Consider the following 23,562-nt stretch of genomic DNA (forward strand, 5'->3'; position numbering starts at 1 on the left):
TACCTTTCTGTACAGCTCTGATTTTAAGAAAGTCATTCTGATCTGAAATCTGCCTCCATATAACTTTTCCCTGTTAGTCCTAGTTCTATCCCTTGGACCAACACAGAACAAATCTATTCTCTTTTATAGATGTCAGCCCTTCACATTTTCAAAGTCAGCTCCTATGTTTGCCTTAGGTCTTTTTTTTTCTTGAAGCGGAACATCCCTAATTTCATCAGCCAGGTCTCATTGGTTCTTCTCTCTCATGGCCATTCTCCTTTGGATGAAATCCAGCTTGTCAATATCTCTGCTTGACTATGGTACACAAAACTGAACATGCACCTCCAGATATGTGGCAATATGGCAGGACCAGCCCTTCCATTGTTCTGGACACTATGCTTTTCTCAATGTTGCATAAGAGACATAAGGATTTTTTGAGAACCATATTATGTGGTTATCTTAATGTGCTTTTGCTCTTATAGCAGTTTCCTTAAAGGAAGTTCAGATCTAGAGACCCCTCAAAGATCCAATTGGTCAAAATTGGCACTGCTCCTCTAATCACTTCCGCTTTTAGTCTTGCTCCCACTGGGGACTCTTAGAGTCAGCTCCTCAGAAAAAAAAATGTCTCCCTGACACCAGAAAGGTAAAAGACATCCCTTCTTTCAAGGAGCTCACAATCAAATGGAGCTGGAATTCTCTGCATATTCATGGAGGAGGGAAGGGGCAATGGGCATAAGGGGCATAAGGGGGAAAGAAGACATTTGCTAACTTGGCTAACTACTCTGGATAAGAGTTTGATGAGGGAAGAAATTCAAATAGAAGGTGAAGATGGTAGGCTAGGGATTTCTAATCCATATTATTTGGACCTTTTTTTGGTAGCTACATTAAAGCTTTCTGCCAAATTTATAAATGCCCTAAAGAATTTAGCAGTTAAAACTTCTAGGGCTATATCCCAAAGAGATCACACAAATGGGAAATGGACCAGTATGTGCAAAAATATTTATATTTGTAGCAGCTCTTTTTGTGGTGGCAAAGAATTGGAAATCAAGGGGATGCCCATCAATTGGGAATGGCTAAACAAACTGGTATATGAATGTAATGGCATGCTATTGTACTATGAGAAATGAGGAGGACATGGACTTCATTATAACCTGGAAAGACTTATATGAACTGATGCTGAGTGAGGGGAGCAAAAACAGGAGAATATTATACATGATTACAGATACATGGTATACTAACTTTGATGGACTTGACTCTTCTGTCAAAGACAGCTCCAAAAGATTCATGATGGAAAAAGCTATGCACATCCAGAGAAAGAATTATGGAGTCTGAATGCAGATTGAGGCAAACTATTTGCTCTCTTTTTTTTCCTTCTTTTTTTGGCTTTGTTTCCTCTTTCTCATGTTTCATTCCATTGGTTATAATTCTTCTTTACAACAGGACTGTTATGTAAATAAGTTCAATGCAAAGGTATATGTAGAAACTATATTGAATTACATGCCATCTTGGGAGGCAGGGAGGAGAGGGAGGGAGAGAAAATTTGAAACTCAAAAACTTGTGGAACGAGTGTTGTAAACTAAAAATAAAAAATAAATTAAAAAGCAAATTTTAAAAAATTTAGCAGGTAAAAACTATTCTTCCTGGTAGTTTGGCCATTATCTGTAAGCAGATCCATTTTTATAGTTATTCAACATCTAGTGATGAAAATCCTTCGAAAGGCTACACTCTCGGATGAGACTATGATGTTAAACAGGGATGAAGTTCCAAATACAATACTATTTGCCAAAGAAACTTATCACAAAATGCTGCTTACACCATGCCAATACTTAATAATTTTGGAAGTGATGCCATTGGTCATGCAATCTGAAAATTACTGGGACTGAAGAAATGTGCTCCCGGGAAGAACAGAAGAGGGATTAGAATGTTCCACTTTTTATTTTGGAATGTGTGACAAGCCATAGGTGTAACATCCAAACATTTCATATGAAGGCCTCAGAAATCATTATGGGGCATACAAAAATGTAAAGGGAAGATCTCTCCCTCTCTCCCCCTCCTTCCCTTTTCTCCACTGGTACCATTGGTTACCTTAGGTCTTGATTAGCAACAGTCCAGGCAGCAATAATTGTAATTGATTTGCCAAATCATCAAGAGCTGTCCTAATGTTTATAGACAGCTCAGGCAGATAGTAACAGTAGATATCAGATACTGAACCAGAACACAAAAAAAAAAGGACCTCAGGAAGTATGCAGTATTTTTTCTTGCTCTGTATTATCAAATCCTCAGGAAAAGGTGGGGGGCACTCACCATATCACTGGGCTCCAAAGTTTTCCTTATCCCTGGGGAAAATGCTTTCCTGGAAAAGGTGAGTTGTTGCTAATGGTACAGGCTGATCTACTATAAAATGTCTTCTTGAAACCAAGAATGATGAAAACTGGGCAAGAAATATAGGGGCAATTGGCTATGAAAGTATTCAATTCTGACCATTTCTCTCCTCCTTTTTTGTTTTCCTAATATCTCTGACAGGGCCGAGTGAGTTGTACTGGAAGGCTGATGGTACAGGCTGTCAACCAGAGAGGCCGCAGTCCTCGTTCTCCCTCAGGCCAGCCTCATGTCAGAAGGTATCTTATTTATTTCTTTTGCATAGATACTATAACAGTAAAAAACACTGCCAGGATCATGGTTGGACTCCAAGACAGAATACATTCAGAAGAGAAATAGTCAGTACATACTGGAGGTGTTTACATTTGACACCCTTCTTGTATTTCTTTACAGGATGTTATGGGTCAAGATAAAGTTTATCTATCCAGTATTGAAAGCCTGTCCAATTTCCCTGGGGGTTGGTAGAGAGAAGAAGAGACTTTACAATTTCACTGTTTCCTAATAAAAACATTCTTTGTATATAGTGCAATATGTGAGAGCACTGGATTTTGAAGTCTGAGAATCTAGGTCCAGATCTCTTGGATCCTTGGACATTCTCTTTGGGCCTGAGTTCTGTCATCTGTAAAATGGACTCAGTATCCCTTAATGTTCTTTCCAGCTCTAAAGCTATAATCCCGTTATTCTCATAAGCAAATATTTGTCAATCTGATTTGAAAAAGTGAGGAAGTCCATAACTTTCTCTCCAAAAAGTTGATCATTAGATACATCTATAAGGTGTTCTTAGGATTCCTTCATTTAATGACAAGAATGCAGGGAAGTTCTCTGATTACATCAGGGATGGAACTCCTTCCAGCAGTATAGATTACAGCATTTGAGTTTGTATATAAATCCTATGGAGTTGCTTTGAGCACACAAAAGGCAGAGAAGTCATTCTGAGATCATCACTGATTTGGCTTCTTTGGCAAAAAAAATAAAAGTCCACCTATGAGGAGTTGGTGTTGGTAGTTTCAGTGGAATTCCCATTGATCATGATTATACTAGGGAGGAAATATATTTAACACACACCTTCAATATTGTTTAATATTACTATGAAATATTCCAGGCAATTCCAAGGGCTTCTGTTTAGCTCTTCCCACATTAAGTGGGATAGGAGCTATTATAAAGGATAAGAATTCAGATAAAATCTCTATCCCCTCATTTATGTGGGCAATCAGGCTAGGTCAGAAAGGCTTTTCCTCAGAGCAAAGGGAATTATGCTGAAACCTCCAATATCAGTTCCCCAGAGGATGGGTCTATGATGACTCAGGTAGCAAGAGTGGTGCCAAGAATGGGCTCTCTGCCTCTTTAAAAAGCCAGTAGCTCAGCCTATATATAAAACAGATACTGCTCCTGTCACCGAAAAGCAGCCTCAAAAAGTTCTAGATGGAAGCCATAGTCCACAGCAAAGAGCATTTTATCTAAAGGCCTTTGTGAAAAAATAAATATGCAGTGAAGAGAGTAACAGCAGATCCAAAAAAATGTCAGGATGTGACAGAAGGGTGGAGAACCTAGGTAAATATCAGGCAATGGACATGTCTATACCTCCTCCACAAGACTGAATTATGGATCCACCCATGGAGGGGTATATTTCAGACACAGAGCCTTTGTCTACGGTATTTGGAAAAGCCCTCCTTGTTTGCCCTGTCCAAATTTAATTGAAACTTCATTTTGGCAACATCTGGAATCCTTGTATTTATTTTTAATTGCTGTCACCACTCCTATTAAAACCTGTTTCTCTGGATGTGAATGCAATGGAATAATAAACTTACCATGTGCCTGAGTCAACCTTTTAGTTTCAATTCAGGCTCATTCTATTCTCCATTTTTTCCTTTAGTCATCTGTATTCATGCAAAGATAGTGTATTTTTGCCTCCCCGGTCATTTACATTCTTTTGTGCTATTGGTGGTATTTGTTTTAATATGAGTTCCAAATGAGACTGTTTTGCATATATGTATCAGTGCTTCCCCAAAGAGTACTTTCCTCACAAACTAGACCTGTGCCTGGAGCAAGAATAAATGGATTATAAACAAGCTGACAATTATTTGCCGGTCACAGTAAGAACACTTTGAATTTGTTCCACTATTGCTTTCTCTATTTAAGTGTTCTCAAACTTAATTCACTGTGACTCCTGGCAGGACTCTTTATTTTGCCTTATGTTATCTTCTTTAGTCTTCTCTGAAATTAGTTTAAATTACCTTCCTCCTAAGGATGAGTTACCTAACTAGACTTTTAAAAGGGAGAAAGAATATAATAAAGCACATACATATACCTGGTAGATTTCTCTTGATTTGCATACTTTCTTTAAAAGGACATTTTTGTAAATGTCATAGAGTCAAAGGAAAATATATCTTGCACTGTGCGTGTGTGTGTGTGTGTGTGTGTGTGTGTGTGTGTGTGTGTGTTTGTGTGTGTGTGTTTTCTGGACGGTATGAAAAGGACTAGGGACAGCTAGGTGGCACAGTAGAGAGTCAGGCCTGGAATCAGGAAGACCTGAATTCAAATTCAGGCCTCAGATACTTAGTATCTGTGTGACCTTGAGCAAGTCACTTAACCCTGTTTGCCTCAGTTTCCTCATCTGTCAAATGAGCTGGAGAAGAAAATGGCAAACCACTCCAGTATCTCTGCCAAGAAAAAAAAAAAGGGGGTCATGAAGAATTAGACGTGACCGAAAACGACTAAATAACAACAAAAATGAAAAGGATGGGCTTCTTATCCAAAATAAGCCTCAATGCAAATGTGTTAGGAATTCATAAAATAAATATTAACTTTGAATGTCCCACAAATCTAAGAGCACAGTGGAAAGTTAAAGTAATTTCCGTTGAAAAGAGTTGGGAGCAAATTAATAGGCAACAGCTGCTGCTACTTCTCACATTTTACTCTATACAGACTCTATCCAAAAGTCTTGGTGCTATTAAAACTTCAACATTGCATTCAGACTTTTGGTTACCTGTATAATGCTCAATTTTTTGTTTACCTTCCTTTGAATTTTTAAATAGCTCGGGCAAGTCATTTAATTTTTCTGAGCCTCAGGTTCCTCATCTGCAAAAGGAAGGGATTGGCCCAGCTTGTCTCTAAGGCCCTTTCCAGCTGATTGTAAGGCCTACTGCAGCGCATACACCCTCAAATTCAGGATTTATCCCCAAATGAAATAATAGTTTCTGATTTTTTTATTCCCTTATTGGTTACCAAAAAAAAAATGAGATTAAAAAATGGAGCTATGTATCAGCTCATCTATTGTGACAAAAATAAAAAAATAAGAGAGCTGAAATCTATGTACCCTGTTTCAAAGACCTCGCTCTAGATCGCGAGACAGCGGAGATGAAAACGAGCCAATTCAAGAACGATTTTTCAGACCTCACTTCTTGCAGGCGCCTGGAGACCTAACTGTTCAAGAGGGAAAACTCTGCCGAATGGATTGCAAGGTAATTGGCTAACCGACTGCCTCCTCTCTCACTTCATCTCAGTATCATTACTTTGTACTTCTCTTGTGGAAAAGTTATATAAGGTCAAATATCGATGTACAAACATTTCAGAGAAGCTTCAAACAAGACTGTTACATCCCAGAGATTCTCATACGCTTTCTCATTCCTTCTTTATGTTTCTCATTATTAGTAAAACATCTTCCCTGCACACTCACTATAAACATATGGGTGGAGGTATTGAAGTAGGTAACTTGGTTAACTCAATAACAAATGCTAAGAAAATATTTCACCCTCCATCTCTCTCCCCGCCTCCATCTTATGTTTATTTTCTGTGTCCAGATTTTTTTTCCATTCTCTGTTTCTAAGAGAAATTGCAAAGATATCTCATTTTCAGTGTCCCATTATATTCTGCACTATTCAAGATCTTTGACTCTAAATTTTCATTTCAAGTATTTGAAGGCTGGATTGTTCATTTCCAAAATCTTTAGGGCGCCCTCTGCTGGTTCTCTTCATACTACAGAAAATAAATTAATCTGCTTACCAATGTTTTTCCATGAAAGAGAAAAAGGCCTTTTTCTTTTTTTTGGAGGAACAAGAGGTAGTGGATGTGTTTTATCATTTTGCTGTCACCATACTTTGATCTAGTAAGGGGCCTTTAAAACAAGATAAATATAGTTCAGATCTTTTAATTGTAAAAATGATGGCAGGCCCCCCTCCAAAAATTTTTTTAAATCAATCTTTTTTAAAATTCAACAAATACAAATGTCTTACTTTCTGCCCTCAGTTTCATGGGAATCACTGACAAAACAAACTTACAAGTAAAAGAAATTTAATTAGCAAGTATCTTTACCTTATTGATTTCCTTGCTAGGATCTAAAATGGATAAGTAAAATATTAGTGGAAAACTGGACCAGATGATGACATGCTGTGGGACCTACTGCTGGAAAAATGTCAATTATACATTGTAGCTACACACTAAGCTTTATTCCTTCAAAATATGCCAAAAACTTGAGCTTTTCACTCCTTGGGTACATTCTTAGGAACTGACTCTCCTTGATTTGGTCTGAGGTAACACAGCTTTTTCCTTTCCACTAATTGCAAGTATGAATTTCCCCATTTCCACATATTTCTGGAGAGCCCAAATTGTCCAAAGTGATGTCCAAAAAGGTGACTTTTAACCCCTAAGATTATACAACGTTACTGTGCTGGGGAGGGGTGGGGCAGAAGGGAGGGGGAAGTACAAAGGGATGGCTGAGTGATGGAATGAAGGGGCATTTTCCTTTTACTTCACATGAGTAACTCTTCCCACTGCAATGGATCCAATATAGATTGGATGGTGAGAGAGAGACAAAAATACCAGGCATTTCTCCTCACTTAGAAAAGGAACTTAACTTAGTGGGTTGGCCCTGTTGCATGAGAAAAGTAGATCCAACGTGCTGTGACACTGTTTGCAGTTCTCAGAGAAGCCTAGGGCCTGCCTACAGCATCTTCCCACCATCCCCATCTCCACATTGCTATCCCTGGTGGTGACACTGATGCTACCGAAAATGAGGAGAAAGTAGTGATTATAGAGGAGGAAGGGTGACCAAGGTAAAGGAGTACATCCCTCTCCAATTCTATATATTCATACTACTTCAGTGCCTAAACTTCTTGTTGTGTCCAAAGGCTTTCATATTCATTCCGGCTATCTGTGGATCTGATCCCCAAGAGACATTTGACTGCTTATAATAATTTGAATATCATTTGATTTGATTTTTTAAATATTCTTACAGAATACTGTGCTGCTCCATACATGTGAGAAGGAGCCACCTTTAAAATGATGAGTTTGATTCAAAGGATTTAAATTCAAAACACTGTGTACTGTAGGCAGGACCAAATGAACGACATGTAGCCAGAATGGAATTTGGAAGTTCAGTGGCAGATTTTGGCAGAGCTGGGTCTTCAAAGGGAGACATCTTCTTTGTCTGTGAATTCCCCATGAGAAAAGAGAAGGGGGGGATGTATCCTTAAATGGTACTTTCTTCCCATTCTGAACCAAGGGCAAAACTGGGAAGAGCTGACAGATGGCAACCATCCTCTGGCTTCACAGTGCAGCATGTTATTAACAATTAAATGGCTTTTATCTGCAACACAACTGTCATGATTTTGAGATGTTTTCATTGTGACATTGTGGACATTGCTTTCCAGGTCATCTCAAGTTGCTTTTGTTTTTTTATCATTTTTATTTAATGTTTTAGTTTTCAACATTGATTTCTACAAGATTTTGAGTTACAAATTTTCTCCCAATTTCTACCCTTCCCCCCATTCCAAGATGGCATATATTCTGATTGCCTCATTCCCCAGTCAGCTCTCCCTTCTTTCACCCCAACCCACCCCCATCCCCTTTCCCCTTACTATCTTGTAGGGCAGGATAGGTTTCTATGCTCTATTCCCTATAAATCTTGTTTCCCAGCTGTAGGCAAAAAACAATTTTTTTAAGCATCTGCTTTTAAAACTTTGGGTTCCAAATTCTCTCCCCTCTTCCCTTCCCACCTACCCTCCCTAAGAAGGCAAGCAATTCAACATAGATCACACACGTATCATTATGTAAAACACTTCCACAATGCTTGTCTTGTGAAAGGCTAACTATATTTCCTTCCATCCTATCCTGTCCCCCTTTATTCAATTTTCTCCCTTGACCCTGTCCCTTTTCAAAAGTGTTTGCTTTTGATTACCTCCTCCCCCTATCTGCCCTCCCTTCTATCATCCCCCCTTTTTTTAATCCCCTTCCCCTTACTTTCCCGTGGAGTAAGATTCCCAAATGAGTGTGTATGTTATTCCTTCCTCAAGCTGAATCCGATGAGTGTAAGATTCACTCATTCCCCCTCACCTGCCCCCTCTTCTCTTCCAACAGGACTGCTTTTTCTTGCCACTTTTATGTGAGATACTTTATCCCATTCTATCTCTCCCTTTCTCCCTCTTTCAGTATATTCCTCTCTCACCCCTTAAATTTATTTCATTTTTTAGATAACATTCGTTTATATTCAACTCATCCTGTGCCCTGTCTACATTCCCTTCAACTCCCCTAATACTGAGAAAGGTCTCATGAATTATACACATCATCTTTCCATGTAGGAATGTAAACATAACAGTTCAACTTTAGTAAGTCCCTTATGAATTCTCTTTCTTGTTTACCTTTTCATGCTTCTCTTGATTCTTGTATTTGAAAGTCACATTTTCTATTCATCTCTGGTCTTTTCATTCAGAAAGCTTGAAAGTCCTCCATTTTATTGAAAATCCATATTTTGCCTTGGAGCATTATACTCATTTTTGCTGGGTAAATGATTCTTGGTTTTAATCCTAGCTCCTTTGACCTCCAGAACATCATATTCCAAGCCCTTAGATCCCTTAATGTAGAAGCTGCTAGATCTTGTGTTATTCTGATTGTGTTTCCACAATATTCAAATTGTTTCTTTCTGGCTGGTTGCATTATTTTCTCCTTGACCTGCAAACTCTGGTATTTGGTGACAATATTCCTAGGAGCTTTCTTTTGGGGATCTTTTTCAAGAGGTGATCAGTGGATTCCTTCAATTTCTATTTTATCCTCTGGTTCTAGAATATCAGAGCAGTTTTCCTTGAAAATTTCTTGAAAGATGATATCTAGGCTCTTTTTTTGATCATGGCTTTCAGGTAGTCCAAAAAATTTTTAAATTATCCCTCCTGGATCTATTCTCCAGGTCAGTAGTTTTTCCAATGAGATATTTCACATTGTCGTCCATTTTTTCATTCCTTTGGTTCTGTTTTATAATATCTTGATTTCTCATAAAGTCACTAGCTTCCACCTGCTTCAATCTAATTTTTAAGGTAGTATTTTCTTCAGTGGTCTTTTGGACCTCCTTTTCCATTTGGCTAATTCTTCCTTTCAAGGCATTCTTCTCATTGGCTTCTTGGAGCACTTTTGACATTTGGGTTAGTCTATTCTTTAAGGTGTTATTTTCTTCAGTATTTTTTGGGGTCTCCTTTAGTAAGTCATTGACTTGTTTTTCATGGTTTTCCCACATCTCTCTCATTTCTCTTCCCAATTTTTCCTCTACTTCTCTTACTTGCTTTTCCAAATCCTTTTTTGAGGTCTTCTTCATATTTTTTTGGAGGCTTTTCATGTAGGCTCTTTGACTTTTTTGACTTCTTCTGGCCGTATGTTTTGCTCTTCTTTGTGACCAAAAAAGGAATCTAGAATTTGAGTTTGAGTCTGGGTTTGAGTCTGAGTTTGTTTTCTCTGCCTATTCACGTTCCCAGCCAAGTACTTGACCCTTGGGCTTCTTGTCAGGATATGACTGCTTGTAGAGTAGAGAGTACTTTGTCCCAAGCTTTAGGATCCAAGCACTGCTGTTTTCAGAGCTACTTCTACTCCACAGTCACCCCAGGCTCTGTCACCACAGCGCTCCACTCCCAGCAACGTACAATGGACCCTTCCCGGCCACCATCCTAGCTCTCCTGGGCTGGAGACCTGTTACCCTCTACTATTTCATGGGTTCTGCAGCTCTAGAATTTGTTCAGAGCCATTTTTTACAGGTGTTTGGAGGGATTTGGGAGAGAGCTTAAGCAAGTCCCTGCTTTCCAACTGCCATCTTAGCTCCACCCCACTCAAGTTGCTTTTGTTACCATTTCCAGGTTTATTAGAATAATCATTCTTGGTACTGATTGAAATATCAAGTAGTGTCTCTTATAGTTTTGGCAGTCCCACAGTGAAATAAGTGATTACACTGTGTGAGGGCTGAATGAAGTATTCGTCATCGCCACCACTGTCATTGCTATGCATCTTTCTTCCCCAAAACTCAGCTGACATCATCTCAATAATCTTTACATTCTACTAAGATCATAAGGCATTAAACTTTGTTTTATAACCATTTCACTGATAAAAATTAAGCCTTTACTAACAAGGGAGTCATAGTATCATGAATGAGAGAAAGAAAAAATATTTACTGAGCATTTACCATATGCTAGACACTGGGCTAGGCACTATAAAAAGCAAGACAATCCTTACCCTCAAGAAGTTTACATTCTAATATGGGAAGACAAAATATATAGAGGAGTAGTGGCCAGGAAGAGATTTTTTGACCAAGGAAGTCCCAGAGACATTAAATGTAGTCAGAGCAAATGATTTGGCACATCTTTTCCAAAAATGGTAGTACTGATTTCATTACTGTTGCCAGAGCAAGAGGTAAAAAGCTGGGGAGGTGGGGAGTAGGGCAAGCACAGTGGCATGCAATAAAGATGGCTCTGGAACAGCTTCATAGGGATCTGGATCAGTCTAAAGATGGTGAATGTATACCAGCAGAAACCCAGAACCCTAGGGCAGATCAGTAGAGTGCCTCTTCAGAGAGAAAGAGTCAGGAGGGCAGGAGCAGAATGTGAAGATGACCAGGGAACAGGGTGTGTATGTGTGTCTGTGTGTGTGTGTTGGGGGAGGGAGGGTTGACTGAGCTAGAAATGGCAAAAGTTTACTATTTAGAAGCCTGGAGCTCAGGGTAGGATCTAGGCAATAAAATGTCAGATCACGATCATAGAACCTTTATGAGTTGGAAGGGACCTTAAAGGTCATCTTGAATCATAGGATCATATGTTTAGAGGGGAAGGGAATTTTAGAGGTCATGAATAATGTCACAGAATTTAGATCTGGAGGGCATCTTAGAAAACACCTATTCCAACCTCTTAATTTTACCAGTAATTTATAGCCCAGAGAGGTTGAATGATTTACCTAACACTACACAAATGGCAGAGCTGTGATTGGGACCCAGGTCCCCTTAATACCAAATTCTGAAGTTCCTTTCACCAACTCCTATCACAAGCATTAATGCTCTCCATCACTGAGATGTAGGCCAACTACCCAAGCAGTCATTCAGACTCTCCAGTAAAAGAAATTGATTTATCTCACAAAGCAGCCAATTCCATTATTCAGGAGCTCTAATTATGAGAAAGTTCTTTCCTTTTCTGAACCAAAATCTACCTCTCTGTGACTTCTACCCCACAGGTCCTAGTTCTGTCCTCTGGACAAAATAGACTAAATCTAATCTCTCTTCCAAATAACAACTGCATGTTGCTTCAAATATTTGAAGATAGTGATTATGTCCACCTAAAATTTTCTTTTCTCTAAGCTATCCAGCCCTATTTTTGCCACCTATTCCCTGATTAGATTGTGAGTTTATTGAGGGTGGGAATTTTTTTTTTGCCTTTTTTTTGTATCTCCAGCTCTTAGCATAGTGCCTGGTGCCTTAATAAATGTGTATTGACCAGATGTCTTACCTTTCCAAAGCTGTCATTTATTCTATGGATCTTTGGCAATGGATCGATCTGACTGCTAAACAGGGGAGAAAAAACTATCTTACACAAGGAAAATTTCTTAACCTACAGCTCTAAGGAACCTTGGAGGACATCTAATCCAACTTCTCACCACCGTTTTGCTTTACAAATTTGGAACAGTAGCAAGCTATTGTTTGTTCAAAGCATTATGCGTTTCCATTAACTAATAACTTTTCTGATTAAGGTCAGTGGATTACCAACACCAGATCTAAGTTGGCAACTGGATGGAAAGCCAATTCGCCCTGACAATGCTCACAAGATGTTGGTGCGTGAGAATGGTGTGCACTCCTTGATCATTGAACCTGTCACATCCAGAGATGCTGGCATCTATACATGTGTAGCCACAAACCGAGCTGGGCAGAACTCATTCAGCCTGGAACTCATTGTTGCTGGTAATTATTTTGGAACACCCGTGTGTCTCTTTGAACACCAGACTCTACGGTACTATCTTTTCTGTGTGTTTTGCCACACCATTCCATTTGCATTTCCAGTCACTATTTATATACCATCAAAATACCAACACAGTACAGGTACAAGACATGGCAAATGACTTGTACCAGCCAATAGTCAGCCATTGCTTTTATAACAGTCTCTTTCCTCTTTCCTGACTACTTCCCACCAGCCTAACCAAGGGAGAAAGAATTCTAAGCAGCATTTTTGCCAGTTCGTTCATCTTTCTGTGTATAAGATTGTTCTCTACTGGGGCAGCTAGGTGGCACAGTGAGTAGAGCATCAGCCCTGACGTCAGGAGGACCTGAGTTCAAAACCAGCCTCAGACATTTGACACACTTATTAGCTGTGTGACCCTGGGCAAGTCACTTAACCCCAATTGCCCTGCCTTCCTCCCTGCAAAAAAAAAAAAAAAAAAAAGATTGATCTCTACTGGGAGAGAGGGAAAAAATGATAAATATAATTTTCTGAGAGCTGCCATTATAGCTCTGTGCCTGAGAATTTACCTTTACAGAAGAGGATGCCCTGTACTTATCTGAATGAGTAATTGAATGTATAGCATTTAACATTCAGAGATGACTCTACCTTGCCTCCAGATTCAAATTAATCTCAAGTTTGCTGTATTATTTTTTTATTCTCACTATCAGTATGTTTTCTCCTTTCCCAGTCATACATCTTCTGCATGAAATTCTTTACTTCTCACATGATTTACTAACTTGTCATTGGAATAGGCTTCACCTCATTATTAGTATGCAGGCCATTAGGTGGTGACTTATTTGGTCAAAGAAATGTATTCATTGATAATACGGTAGGCAAAATAAGGAAGAGTGTTGTGTTAGAATACAATTCCCATTGGGATTAAATGAGATAATATGTGTAAAGCAGCTTAACTTTGAAGTGCTATGTAAATGGAAGCCATTTGTTGTTGCTAAGATGAAAACTCAATATTGTATGTGTCTAAGGGAGAGTTTCATAGCATTCTCATGAGCTAAACCCTAATAAAAATATTGGATTTTCCTCTCTCAAAAAATAAAGCAGTTCAGTTCAATAAACAGTTATTAAATACCTGTTCATGTGCATGACGCTACATTAGGCACTAAGAATACAAAGGCAAATGAAGTAGTCCCTGCCATGAGGAGCGTATATTCTATTGAAAACCAAATAATCATATGGGCCTCCTTAGGCCCAGACCAAGAACTATGGTACCAAGGTACGGATCTTTGGAAAAACTTACATATGCCATGATTCTTCACACTTGAATAGATAGGATTTTTTTCTTCCAAGTGTTCTTCCATTAACCATATGAGCAATTTTGTTCTTGTTAAATGTGCATTTGGTTAATTCTGGTTCTCATATACTGGGACCACAGGATTTGGGCCAAATGTCTTGACTTTCTCAAAATATTTGTCAGTGGCTAAGACTTCTAGACATAGTGAATTTTATGATCTGTCTTTTCCAACCTGGGACATAAAAATGGCAAATACACTTTTGTATTTGTATACAAATATTTGTATTTTGTATACTGCTCACTCCACGTTCCCATCCCCCTTAACATCCCGTCCCCTCCAGAAATTCAGCCTTACTAAAATTATAATTCTCCAAGAGGTTTTAGAGAATTTTGAACCAAGTGGAGTTGCCCTGTTCACCAGTCTTTTTTGTCAGTGACTCCATTTTGGTTGAATGACCACTAGGGGGTGACATGGACATGCACACATTCAAAAATTGTTTCTACTCAAGAAAAACATTAGGCCTTATTCTTTTATGGGATTACTACCCCCATTGAAGAGCAGGAGTTAAAGCATTAATTCTAATGACATTAGTTTGTGCTTCTATTTTCAGAGACAAAGGAAATAAAGCTGGTTTTTCATACTTCAAAGAGCACAGATCAAACCAGTTGATCAAACTAAGAGTTTTATGAAAGGCATAAGCACCTATACACTATCTTATATCAGGAGGTGATTATAAATACTGCACTCCTCCCAGAAGTCTGTAGTCTCACCCATATGAGCATTCTCTCCAATGATACATATAGCAAAGCATCCATGCCTGTCCAGACCCTCCCAAAAATCCTCCACATTCTATTTTTCATATTTTACTTTAAATCCTGGGCTCTCCTGCTGTGTAATGATAATGTACACATCTTTCAAGGGCTGCTTAACAAGCACAGAACATAACTGGGAAAAGTTAACTGGAATAAATTTGACTTCAGCTAATGTGGTGGCCTTGGAAACAAGTGTGCCATGATTGTCCTTATCACTAGATGGCGGTAGCTGGCAGAAACAATGAATTCCTAGCAAAAGAAATTAGTGAGTGAGGCTAACACAGATGCTTAGGGTTGGAGCTAGGAGACTCTCACAGCCCGCCTGAGAGAGCCATTCAATATGAGCAGATGGTCAATGGACTGTGTGGGCTGAGTGGTTTGAATTAACTGCTGAAATAAATGAGCAAAACAGAGGATGCACATCAGTTTGGTTAGTGAAAGAATGATCTGGAGATCAGAAAGAAGGGAAAACGCAAAAGTGGAAAATTAAAAGATCTACTCAGACTTTTAAAAGGCCCTGCGAACATAGGATAAATACTGAGAGATGGTTCCTTTCATGTTTTCCTAGCTAAAGAAGCACACCATGCCCCTGCATTTCTTGAGAAGCTGCAGAACACAGGAGTTGCTGATGGGTACCCAGTGCGACTGGAATGCCGTGTTTCTGGAGTTCCTCCACCTCAGATATTCTGGAAGAAAGAAAATGAGTCGCTCACTTACAGCACTGACCGCGTGAGGTTGGAATGAATCTGTGATTCTCTCAAGTTAAATTAGAACTGTTTGAACCTGAACTCAACCAAAAACAAGGCTTTTCATATTTAGTAACATATTTATGATAGTAAAATCATAGTCTATCCTGAAGTGTCCCTTATTAAGAGGAACAAGCTTTGGAGGAAATGCTACTAATGATCTGAGGAAAAAAAGCAAGTTTTGCTTAGTCTAACAGTGATATTTAAAAAAAAACAAAACCTTTTTTATTTTAGAAGATGAATCCATTTGTTTTAATAGCCAGCCAGGAGAAAAACTTAGCTAGAAATTAAATACACAGATTTATTCTACCCCTTGACATCTTCTCTTATATCCCATTAATGTTAATGGGGCTTGCCTGCCTCTCCAGAATAAGTAGACCCCATTATCTATGACTTGAAAAATTCTGCTTCTAATGATCTAATTAAAAATAATGCCTCATGTCCAAAGACACTTTTTAAATTTTATTTAGAGCCCTAACGACCTTCTCCTTCTCATCAGCATGCACCAGGATAATCATGGCTACATCTGCCTGCTCATTCAAGGAGCTACAAAAGAGGATGCTGGATGGTATACTGTGTCAGCAAAGAATGAAGCTGGGATCGTGTCATGCACTGCCAGGCTGGATGTTTATAGTGAGTGCCCCTTTATCTCTTGTATTCATTCTATCCTGAAAATTAAGATAGCCGAATGTTGCATCAGTCAGCTTAGAGGTATCCTGACCAACCTCTATAAAAGCATTCCATTCACAGAAAGGTTTATATTGCTCTCTTTCTTTCTGTTTGTAGTTTCTCGACACTAGTAGTGACCCACACCAGGAGAACAAATACACTATCAAAGTATAAGTCAAGATCTTTGAAATATTAAAAGCAAAATATGCATGCTAATGTTTCTTTGCGTAGTCATCAGCTATATTTTTTACTTTTTTACTTAAGCATCTGTAGTAGTAGCAAAGGCATGATTACACTCATTTTTCAGATGTTTTTGTTGTTACTGGGCTCTGCAAATAATGTTTAATGTCCCCTTGTGTCATAATTATAATCTTGTAGCGCACTCTAGAAATGTACACTAATGAGCCAAGAATGCATATACTCTGTTATTGTTTTCTTAGCCAAAGTATATTAATATAGCTTCAGCATGGATTTTCACCAGCATTTGTGTGTGTGTGTGTGTGTGTGTGTGTGCAGATGTGCTCATGCACACCAGAGTATACCATTCCTATGTTTCAAATAGGGGAAATTTGTGTAAGTAAACCAGTAATGTTCCTTAGGCCCAGGCAAAGTGTTCCTGTAAAATTGCTGAACCAACACATGATCGTGGGCCTTTATGAATGTACATATATGTACAGGGTGTTCCTAAAGTCTGGACACGTGGGCAAAAATGCATATTTTCAAGAAATGAATAAAATTTTTATTTAATTCGAATATTAACAAATAACATCTTCAATATTATTTCCATCATTTGTGATGCAAAGGTTGATGCACTTTGCAAGATTCATGTGAACTCGATGCTGTAATTCCACATTACCGTCAATTGCCTATGTGTATGTTGTGTGAGTGATTATGTATACATAACCACTAGAAAAATGAGATTTGTTTTATTTCAGTTTTTCAACTTCATTTGGATTTAAAACAGTTTTGTGGAGTCCCTCCTGGGAAGGTTCACTCAAACTGACTTCCCATCCAACCTCTTTCCATGGATTGGAGTTTAAAAATGCCCACTCAGGGTACCTAACAACATCCATGCCAATGGATAGCAGAAATGGGGGTGGGTAGGTAGAGAGAGAGAGAGAGCACATTTTAACTTCACAATAACACTCATTTTTACACAACAGCTTAAGCTTTACAAAGTACTGCCTTCACCATAACCCTGTAAAATCCTACGAGAGGGAGAAGAAAATGAGATGGAAATTTGTGGGGGCAGCTATTCTGCCTGTGATGGCCATAGCACCCTGGAGAAAGGAACAAAATGTAGGAGAAGTTACCATCTGCAAATAAAGCAAGATTAGGTTGAGGGGTGAGGGAGGGGGCATAGGACAGAAAACAGGAAGTTCATTCAGTCTCAGCGTTAGTTGATTTGATCATCCTCTGTTTTCAAAATAGAATGCATGGCCAAGTTTAGTTAAGCAATAACTTTTTGAATTTACTTTGATCATCTGAGAATCTACACTCTGATTAAACACTTACTATTCTCTCTGCCTTTCTATAGCCCAGTGGCATCAGCAGCCTCAGAGCACCAAGCCAAAAAAAGTACGGCCCTCAGCCAGTCGCTATGCAGCACTTTCAGACCAAGGACTAGACATCAAAGCAGCGTTTCAGCCTGAAGCCAACCCGTCTCACCTGACTTTGAATTCAGGCTTGGTAGAGAGTGATGATCTGTAGATCCTGTGTTATTTTCAAAGCAGAAACACTGAAAGCCATTGCCTTGACCAACCATATTCCTTTGTCACTTTATGTAAAAGATACACACACCTTTGACTACATACAAGAGATAAAGAACACCATAACTATACTTTTCTAACTTACTATTACACCCAGTGGAGAGCATTAGTAGCTGGTATTCGTAGAAATGTACACCTTGCACCAAAAATTCACATCCATCCAATTTTTAAATTTTGAGAATTTCTATGAGTATATTTGTCAGAAATGCCAAAGCACTAAAGGAAACCAATTTAGTGAAAGCAAACACAGTTTGTATGTATCACCAAGTGCCTTTAAACACAAGCTCACTAGTGCTCTTCAGCATACTGTGAAATGCTTAATCGGAGGCAGTTGAACTACAAGTCAAAACTAAAATATGATGCTAAAGTGGCAATGCATAGAGACAACTACAGTGAACAAGTGCAATATGGTAGAATCCAAAAGGACAAATACATCCAAGTAAACGTTTCCTATTATATCATAGAGAAAGAGCTACTTGCCTTAAATGTTCATTGATATCAACAGTTTTCTAGCAAGGTTAACACCTTAGTTCTTTTTTTTTTCCCTATGTGTAGTATTTTTTCTCTTCCTGCCTCCTCCTCCCCCTGGGCTGGAAGCTTATTTACAATCCATACTGAAAAGGCTAATTTAAGTACCAGTAATTTAATGTATAATGTAATGAGCTAAAGTATATAGTACAGTCTGTTCCATGGAAGGAATCCAAACACCCCCATGACAACCATGGCATATTGTTCTAGGAGGATGGACGAGAGAGGAGAAAGAAGGTAGTAGAATACAAGAATATTCTGCCATCGTTCATTTAACTGAACTGGAAGGAACAGGGAGATGGTAAAGACCAGGCCTTTCTCTGTTGTTGTTAGTGAATGAGTCTTAAATCTATTTGAATAAAATACTACCATTCACAAGTCTCAAATGCTGGGGTCAGCTAGAAGTCTAGAACGTGTGTGAGGAGGGAATTTCGGTGTGTGTGGTATTTTTTCTTGTCTGAAAAGTGGAACAGTATAGAGCAAGTTGAAATGGACCGAGTCTGTAAGAGTGATGGAAATGGCAAGTAAGCACCTGTGGGAGCTGGTTTCATGGATACTTGAAGGAAATGAAGCTTGGAGAGAGGCAAAAACAGACTTGTGCCATAGTGTATTTTACTTCATGGTATACCTATGGTCATGGCAGGTGGTAAATATCGATTTACTCCTCTAAGAAGGGACTATGTTACACGCAGTATATGAAGATGTTAGATTAAAGGCTGCAAGCTGATTCAACATCAAACTGGACTGGGCAGATTCTGACTAGATTTGGAGGTCTGAATTCAGAACTAAGCCATTTTAGTGAGGGAAAAATAATTAGGCTGAATGAGAAAACATGAGGTTTTGATGGTACTTTGCTATGAAAGGAAAACACTGTATTCCTTATACAAAGCACATATATCTTTCATTATTTATAAGAAAAATGTTGAAATCTATCTCAGTTCATTTATTCAAGTCAATACTTTGTTTTGTTTTTTTTAAAGAATTTTATAATTGTGTACCACTCCATATATTTTGCATTACAGCTACACATATATTGCTTTGTACCTCTTTGTAAGAACACCAACCTGGTTTTAAGTGATTGATGGACTTTCGCACATAGGGTAGCTATTGTTATCTGCAGAGTGATACTAGTTTTATGACCATGCTCATACGCATGGCTCATAAGAATTTAAGATGCAGTACACAGTCTGTCCAGGAACTATCCTACCTATACTTTAGAAATATGTCATGTATCACTTGCCAAATTTTCTGAATGTGACTTGCTAATTTACTGGTTTTTAGCTTCACTAGCATTATTTTGCCACCTTGTATTTGTATTTATAAAGAAACAATGTACTAGTATACTACTTTGGATTGTCGTGTTGATATCATGTGGTTTTAACATCAATAAATATTTAACAAGTAAGATAGTTGTCTATTTCTGAAGCGCTTCAGTCTTTCTTAATGCAAAGGTGCAATGTCATCAGTGTCATTAAAAGTACATTCTAGCACTATTTTATCCAAAGGAATAGTTGTCTAAACATTCTACAAGTGAAACAAAGCTGGGCTGGGGGGAGAAGATGGGGATATCACTACATGATAGAATCGGGGCACAGCAAGAGCTTACCACTTTAAAATGTTGGGCCAAAACTAATGAGGTAAAAATGAACAGACGAACATAAAATAATGCCCTCTGGTTCAAAAGATCAACTTCCCAAGTGTAGGATGGAGCAATTCAGGAGGAGTCCACAATATGTCATGGTTGCCAAAAAACCTACTGCAATCATGTTTTGTTGTTGAGTGGTTTCACCCACGTCTGATTCTTCATGACCTCATTTGGGGACTTTCTTGGCAAAGATACTGGAGCAGCTTGCCATTTCTTTCTCCAGCTCATTTGACAGATGAGAAAACTGAGGCAAACAGGGTTAAGTGACTTGTCCAGGGTCATACAGCTAATAATTGTTGACGGCTGGATTTGAGGATGAGTCCTTCTGAATCCAGGGTTGGCACTCAATACACTGTGCCATCTGGCTGCTCCAAAACAATCATGAGGCAACATTAATAGAGGTATTCTGAACTGGTCAGATCATATCTGAAGTGTTTGGAGCTGGACCCCACAATTTAGAAAGGACATTGACAAACTGGAGTCTATCCAAAGGAGGAAAACCAGTATGACAAGGGCCTAGAGAGTGTTATACCAGTATCCATTGAAGGAACTGGTATAGCTTGGAGAACAATAAACTGAGGGGAGAATGTGAGAGTTACCTTTAAATATTTGAAGAGTATCCTATGGAAGTAGGATTATACTTGTTCTGCTTGGTCCTACCTCACAAAACTAATTCTAGTTAGAATTACAGAATTAATTACATTAACTAACATAATTACAGAAGTTTAAGATGGACCTATTTTGGCTTGATGTGCAGAAAGACCTAACAATTAGATCTATTCCACTGTAATGGGCCATCTCAGAAGATACTGTGCTTTTCTTCATGTGAGGTTGTCAGACAAGGACTGAATGGACACAAGGGGAGTTGTAATGTAGGCTCCTATTCAGATACACATTGGACTACGTGGCATCTCATGTCCCTATATACATTGGACTATGTGACCTCTTACGTACCTTCCAACTTAGATTCTGTGGATCACTTAGATTGGGTTTATGGTTTACACAAGGCATTGGGATCCTCCCATTCACTGACCTTGTAGAATAGCAATCAGTCAATCAACAAGCATTTATTAAGCGCTTGTGTGCTAGGCACTGTGCTAAGCACTTGGGAATACAAAGACAGGCAAAAAACCAAGTCTCTACTTTCAAGGAGAGCTCATATTTTAGGACTAGCAATATTTATAGGAATGTTTCTCCTCTCAGTGCCTCTTTTTCCTAGTCCCTTTCCAGAGAAAATTTGTCCTTGCTTTTGCTATATAAAAATGACACTAGTGCTTGAGTATGAAGCCTAGATTGAGTTTTTGCCTGTTTTCTTAAAACAACCTAAATTCTAATTCTAATTTCTGCAATTAAAATTTGAAACAATTTATATCCTAAAGCAGCACATAACTGAGAAAAGAGATTTCACTTACAGAATTTATGAACCTGTTAAAGCAGAGCAGATAGTATAAACAAAATCCAGATTTTTTTTTCAAATTATTTATTTTTAGTTTTCAACATTCACTTTCATAAGCTTTTGGGTTTTCAATTTTCTCCTCCTTCCTCTCCTCCCTCCTTCCCAAGATGATGTGCCCTCTGATATAGGCTCTATACATATATTAATATTAAACATTTTCACATTAGTCATGTTGTAAAGAACCAATGGTAGGAACTATGAGAAAGAAGAAACAAAACAAAACAACAAAAGGAAAAAAAGATCAAATAGTATGCTTCCATCTGCATTCAGACTCCATAGTTCTTTCTTTGGATGTGGATAGCCCTTTTTCCATCATGGGTCTTTTGGAGTTGTCCTAGATCCTTGCATTGCTGAGAAGAGCCAAGTCTGTGAAAGTTAGTCATCGCACAATGTGGCTGTTACTGTGTACAATATTCTTCTGGTTCTGCTCACTTCAGTGAGCATCAGTTCATATAAGTCTTTCCAGGTTTTTCTGAAGTCTGCTTGCTTAGAGTGCAGACCAGGAGAGCAGTAACCATACCTCTCCCAGAATCACACCACCTTGAAATCACCAAAACTTGCAGACCTCCCGCTCTGAAAATAGCAACATGAAAAGGACTGAAGCTTGAGACAGTGCCTCCCAAAGTGTACAGGGCCCAACTTTAACATAAAGTTCAAAGGTAAGAAATAGTTTGTAAAAATGAACAAACATCAACAACAAAGAATTTGATTGTAAAAAGCTATCAGGGTGGCAGGGAAGTCTAAGACATAAACTTAGAAGAAAACAACAATGTGAAAACAACAACCAAAAAAGCTCACAGATAAATGCTAGTTGGACCCAAGCCCAAAAAGAATTCCTAGAAGAGTTAAAGAGATGAGTGGGAGAAGAAAAATTGGTGTCAAAGAATTGGAAATCAAGAGGATGCTCATCAATTGGAGAACAGCTGACCATGTTGTATCATATGATTGTGGTGGAGTACTATTGTGTTATAAGAAATGACAAGGGAGGTAGTTTAAGAAAAAAATATGGCAAAACCTATATGAAATGAGTGAGAAGAACTGGAAAATCATTGTGCACAATAACAGTAATGTTGTAATGATTATCGACTGTGAAAGCTACTCTAATCAACACAATGATGCAAGACAATTCCAAAGGTCTCAGGATGAAAAAAATGCTATCCACCTCCAGAGAGAGAACCAATGTGCAAATTGAAGTACAATTTTCTTACTTTCTTTTTCTTACTTTTTGAAAACATGGCTAACATAAAAATATGTTTTGCATGATTTTACATGTATAATTGATATCATATCGCTTGCCTTCTCAGTGGGTAGGGGAACAGTAGGAGGGAGGAAGAGAATTTGGAAGTAAAAATTTAAAAGGAAAAGAATGTTAAAAAACAAATAAATAATGAAATTTTTAAAAAAAGATCTGCTACTGTCTATATATACTAGGCCTGCCTCTTTCCCCTCTCCATTATCCTTTCCTTCCTTCCTTCATACCTTCCATTCATCTATCCATTCATAAGATTCTTTTTTTTTAACAATCATTTAATGCTGAAAAGGAGAAAAAGCATACTTGTGTATTAAAAAAAAAGTTCTATCAACTAACTGGTGAAGCATGTAAGATATTGTCTCGGTCATAGCTGAATATTTTGATACTAGAGGATGGCGGGGGGAGTTGTTAAAATAAGCACATGAAGAAAATTTTCTGATGGAATCTGAATCTGAACAACATGAACTGTAGCATAAAGATAAAGACCTTGTAAACAACCCTGTAAAAGATATAGAATGGTGCCTCATTTATATATGGGCCATTTAATAGTTTAAAAGGTCAGAGAAAGAACTTTTACTTATTAAAAACTGGAAAAATGTGAATACAAAGAAACATAGTTTTAAGGACATAAAATGATATGCTGCACTATGTAGAGAACTTAGATTTATAGGGTATTATTGTCCCATGGCTCACTTGCATATAACTGTTTAAGACAAAGTAAAATTAAAAAGAGAAAAATTTTATAATTATTTACATGCTAAAGGATGATTTTTAAAGATCTGTTGGTTTAATAGGGGAAAATCTGTGATTACCTTACTCTAAGTAAAAGGTGTGTCTGAGTGCCAGGA

General features: G+C 38.2%; 1 protein-coding gene across 8 annotated transcripts in view; it reads left to right on the top strand.

Annotated features, from left to right (window-relative positions):
* The window catches only part of PALLD (palladin, cytoskeletal associated protein), a 593,228-nt gene extending 573,454 nt beyond the window's left edge, over nt 1–19,774 (top strand). For 7 of the 8 annotated variants that reach the window (XM_036763233.1, XM_036763235.1, XM_036763237.1 and 4 more), the window contains 6 exons: nt 2,503–2,597; nt 5,687–5,819; nt 12,343–12,550; nt 15,218–15,383; nt 15,895–16,028; nt 17,602–19,774. In XM_036763233.1, coding sequence (XP_036619128.1) covers nt 2,503–2,597; nt 5,687–5,819; nt 12,343–12,550; nt 15,218–15,383; nt 15,895–16,028; nt 17,602–17,774 — 909 coding nt within the window. In that variant the 3' untranslated portion in view covers nt 17,775–19,774. Of the gene's footprint in view, nt 1–2,502; nt 2,598–5,686; nt 5,820–12,342; nt 12,551–15,217; nt 15,384–15,894; nt 16,029–16,181; nt 16,233–17,601 lie in introns of all 8 variants that reach the window. The other variant, XM_036763236.1, reaches the window with a different exon arrangement.
* The last annotated feature ends 3,788 nt before the right edge of the window (nt 19,775–23,562 follow it).

This window comes from Trichosurus vulpecula, chromosome 6 (genome assembly GCF_011100635.1).
Source record: "Trichosurus vulpecula isolate mTriVul1 chromosome 6, mTriVul1.pri, whole genome shotgun sequence".
NCBI lineage: Eukaryota > Metazoa > Chordata > Mammalia > Diprotodontia > Phalangeridae > Trichosurus > Trichosurus vulpecula.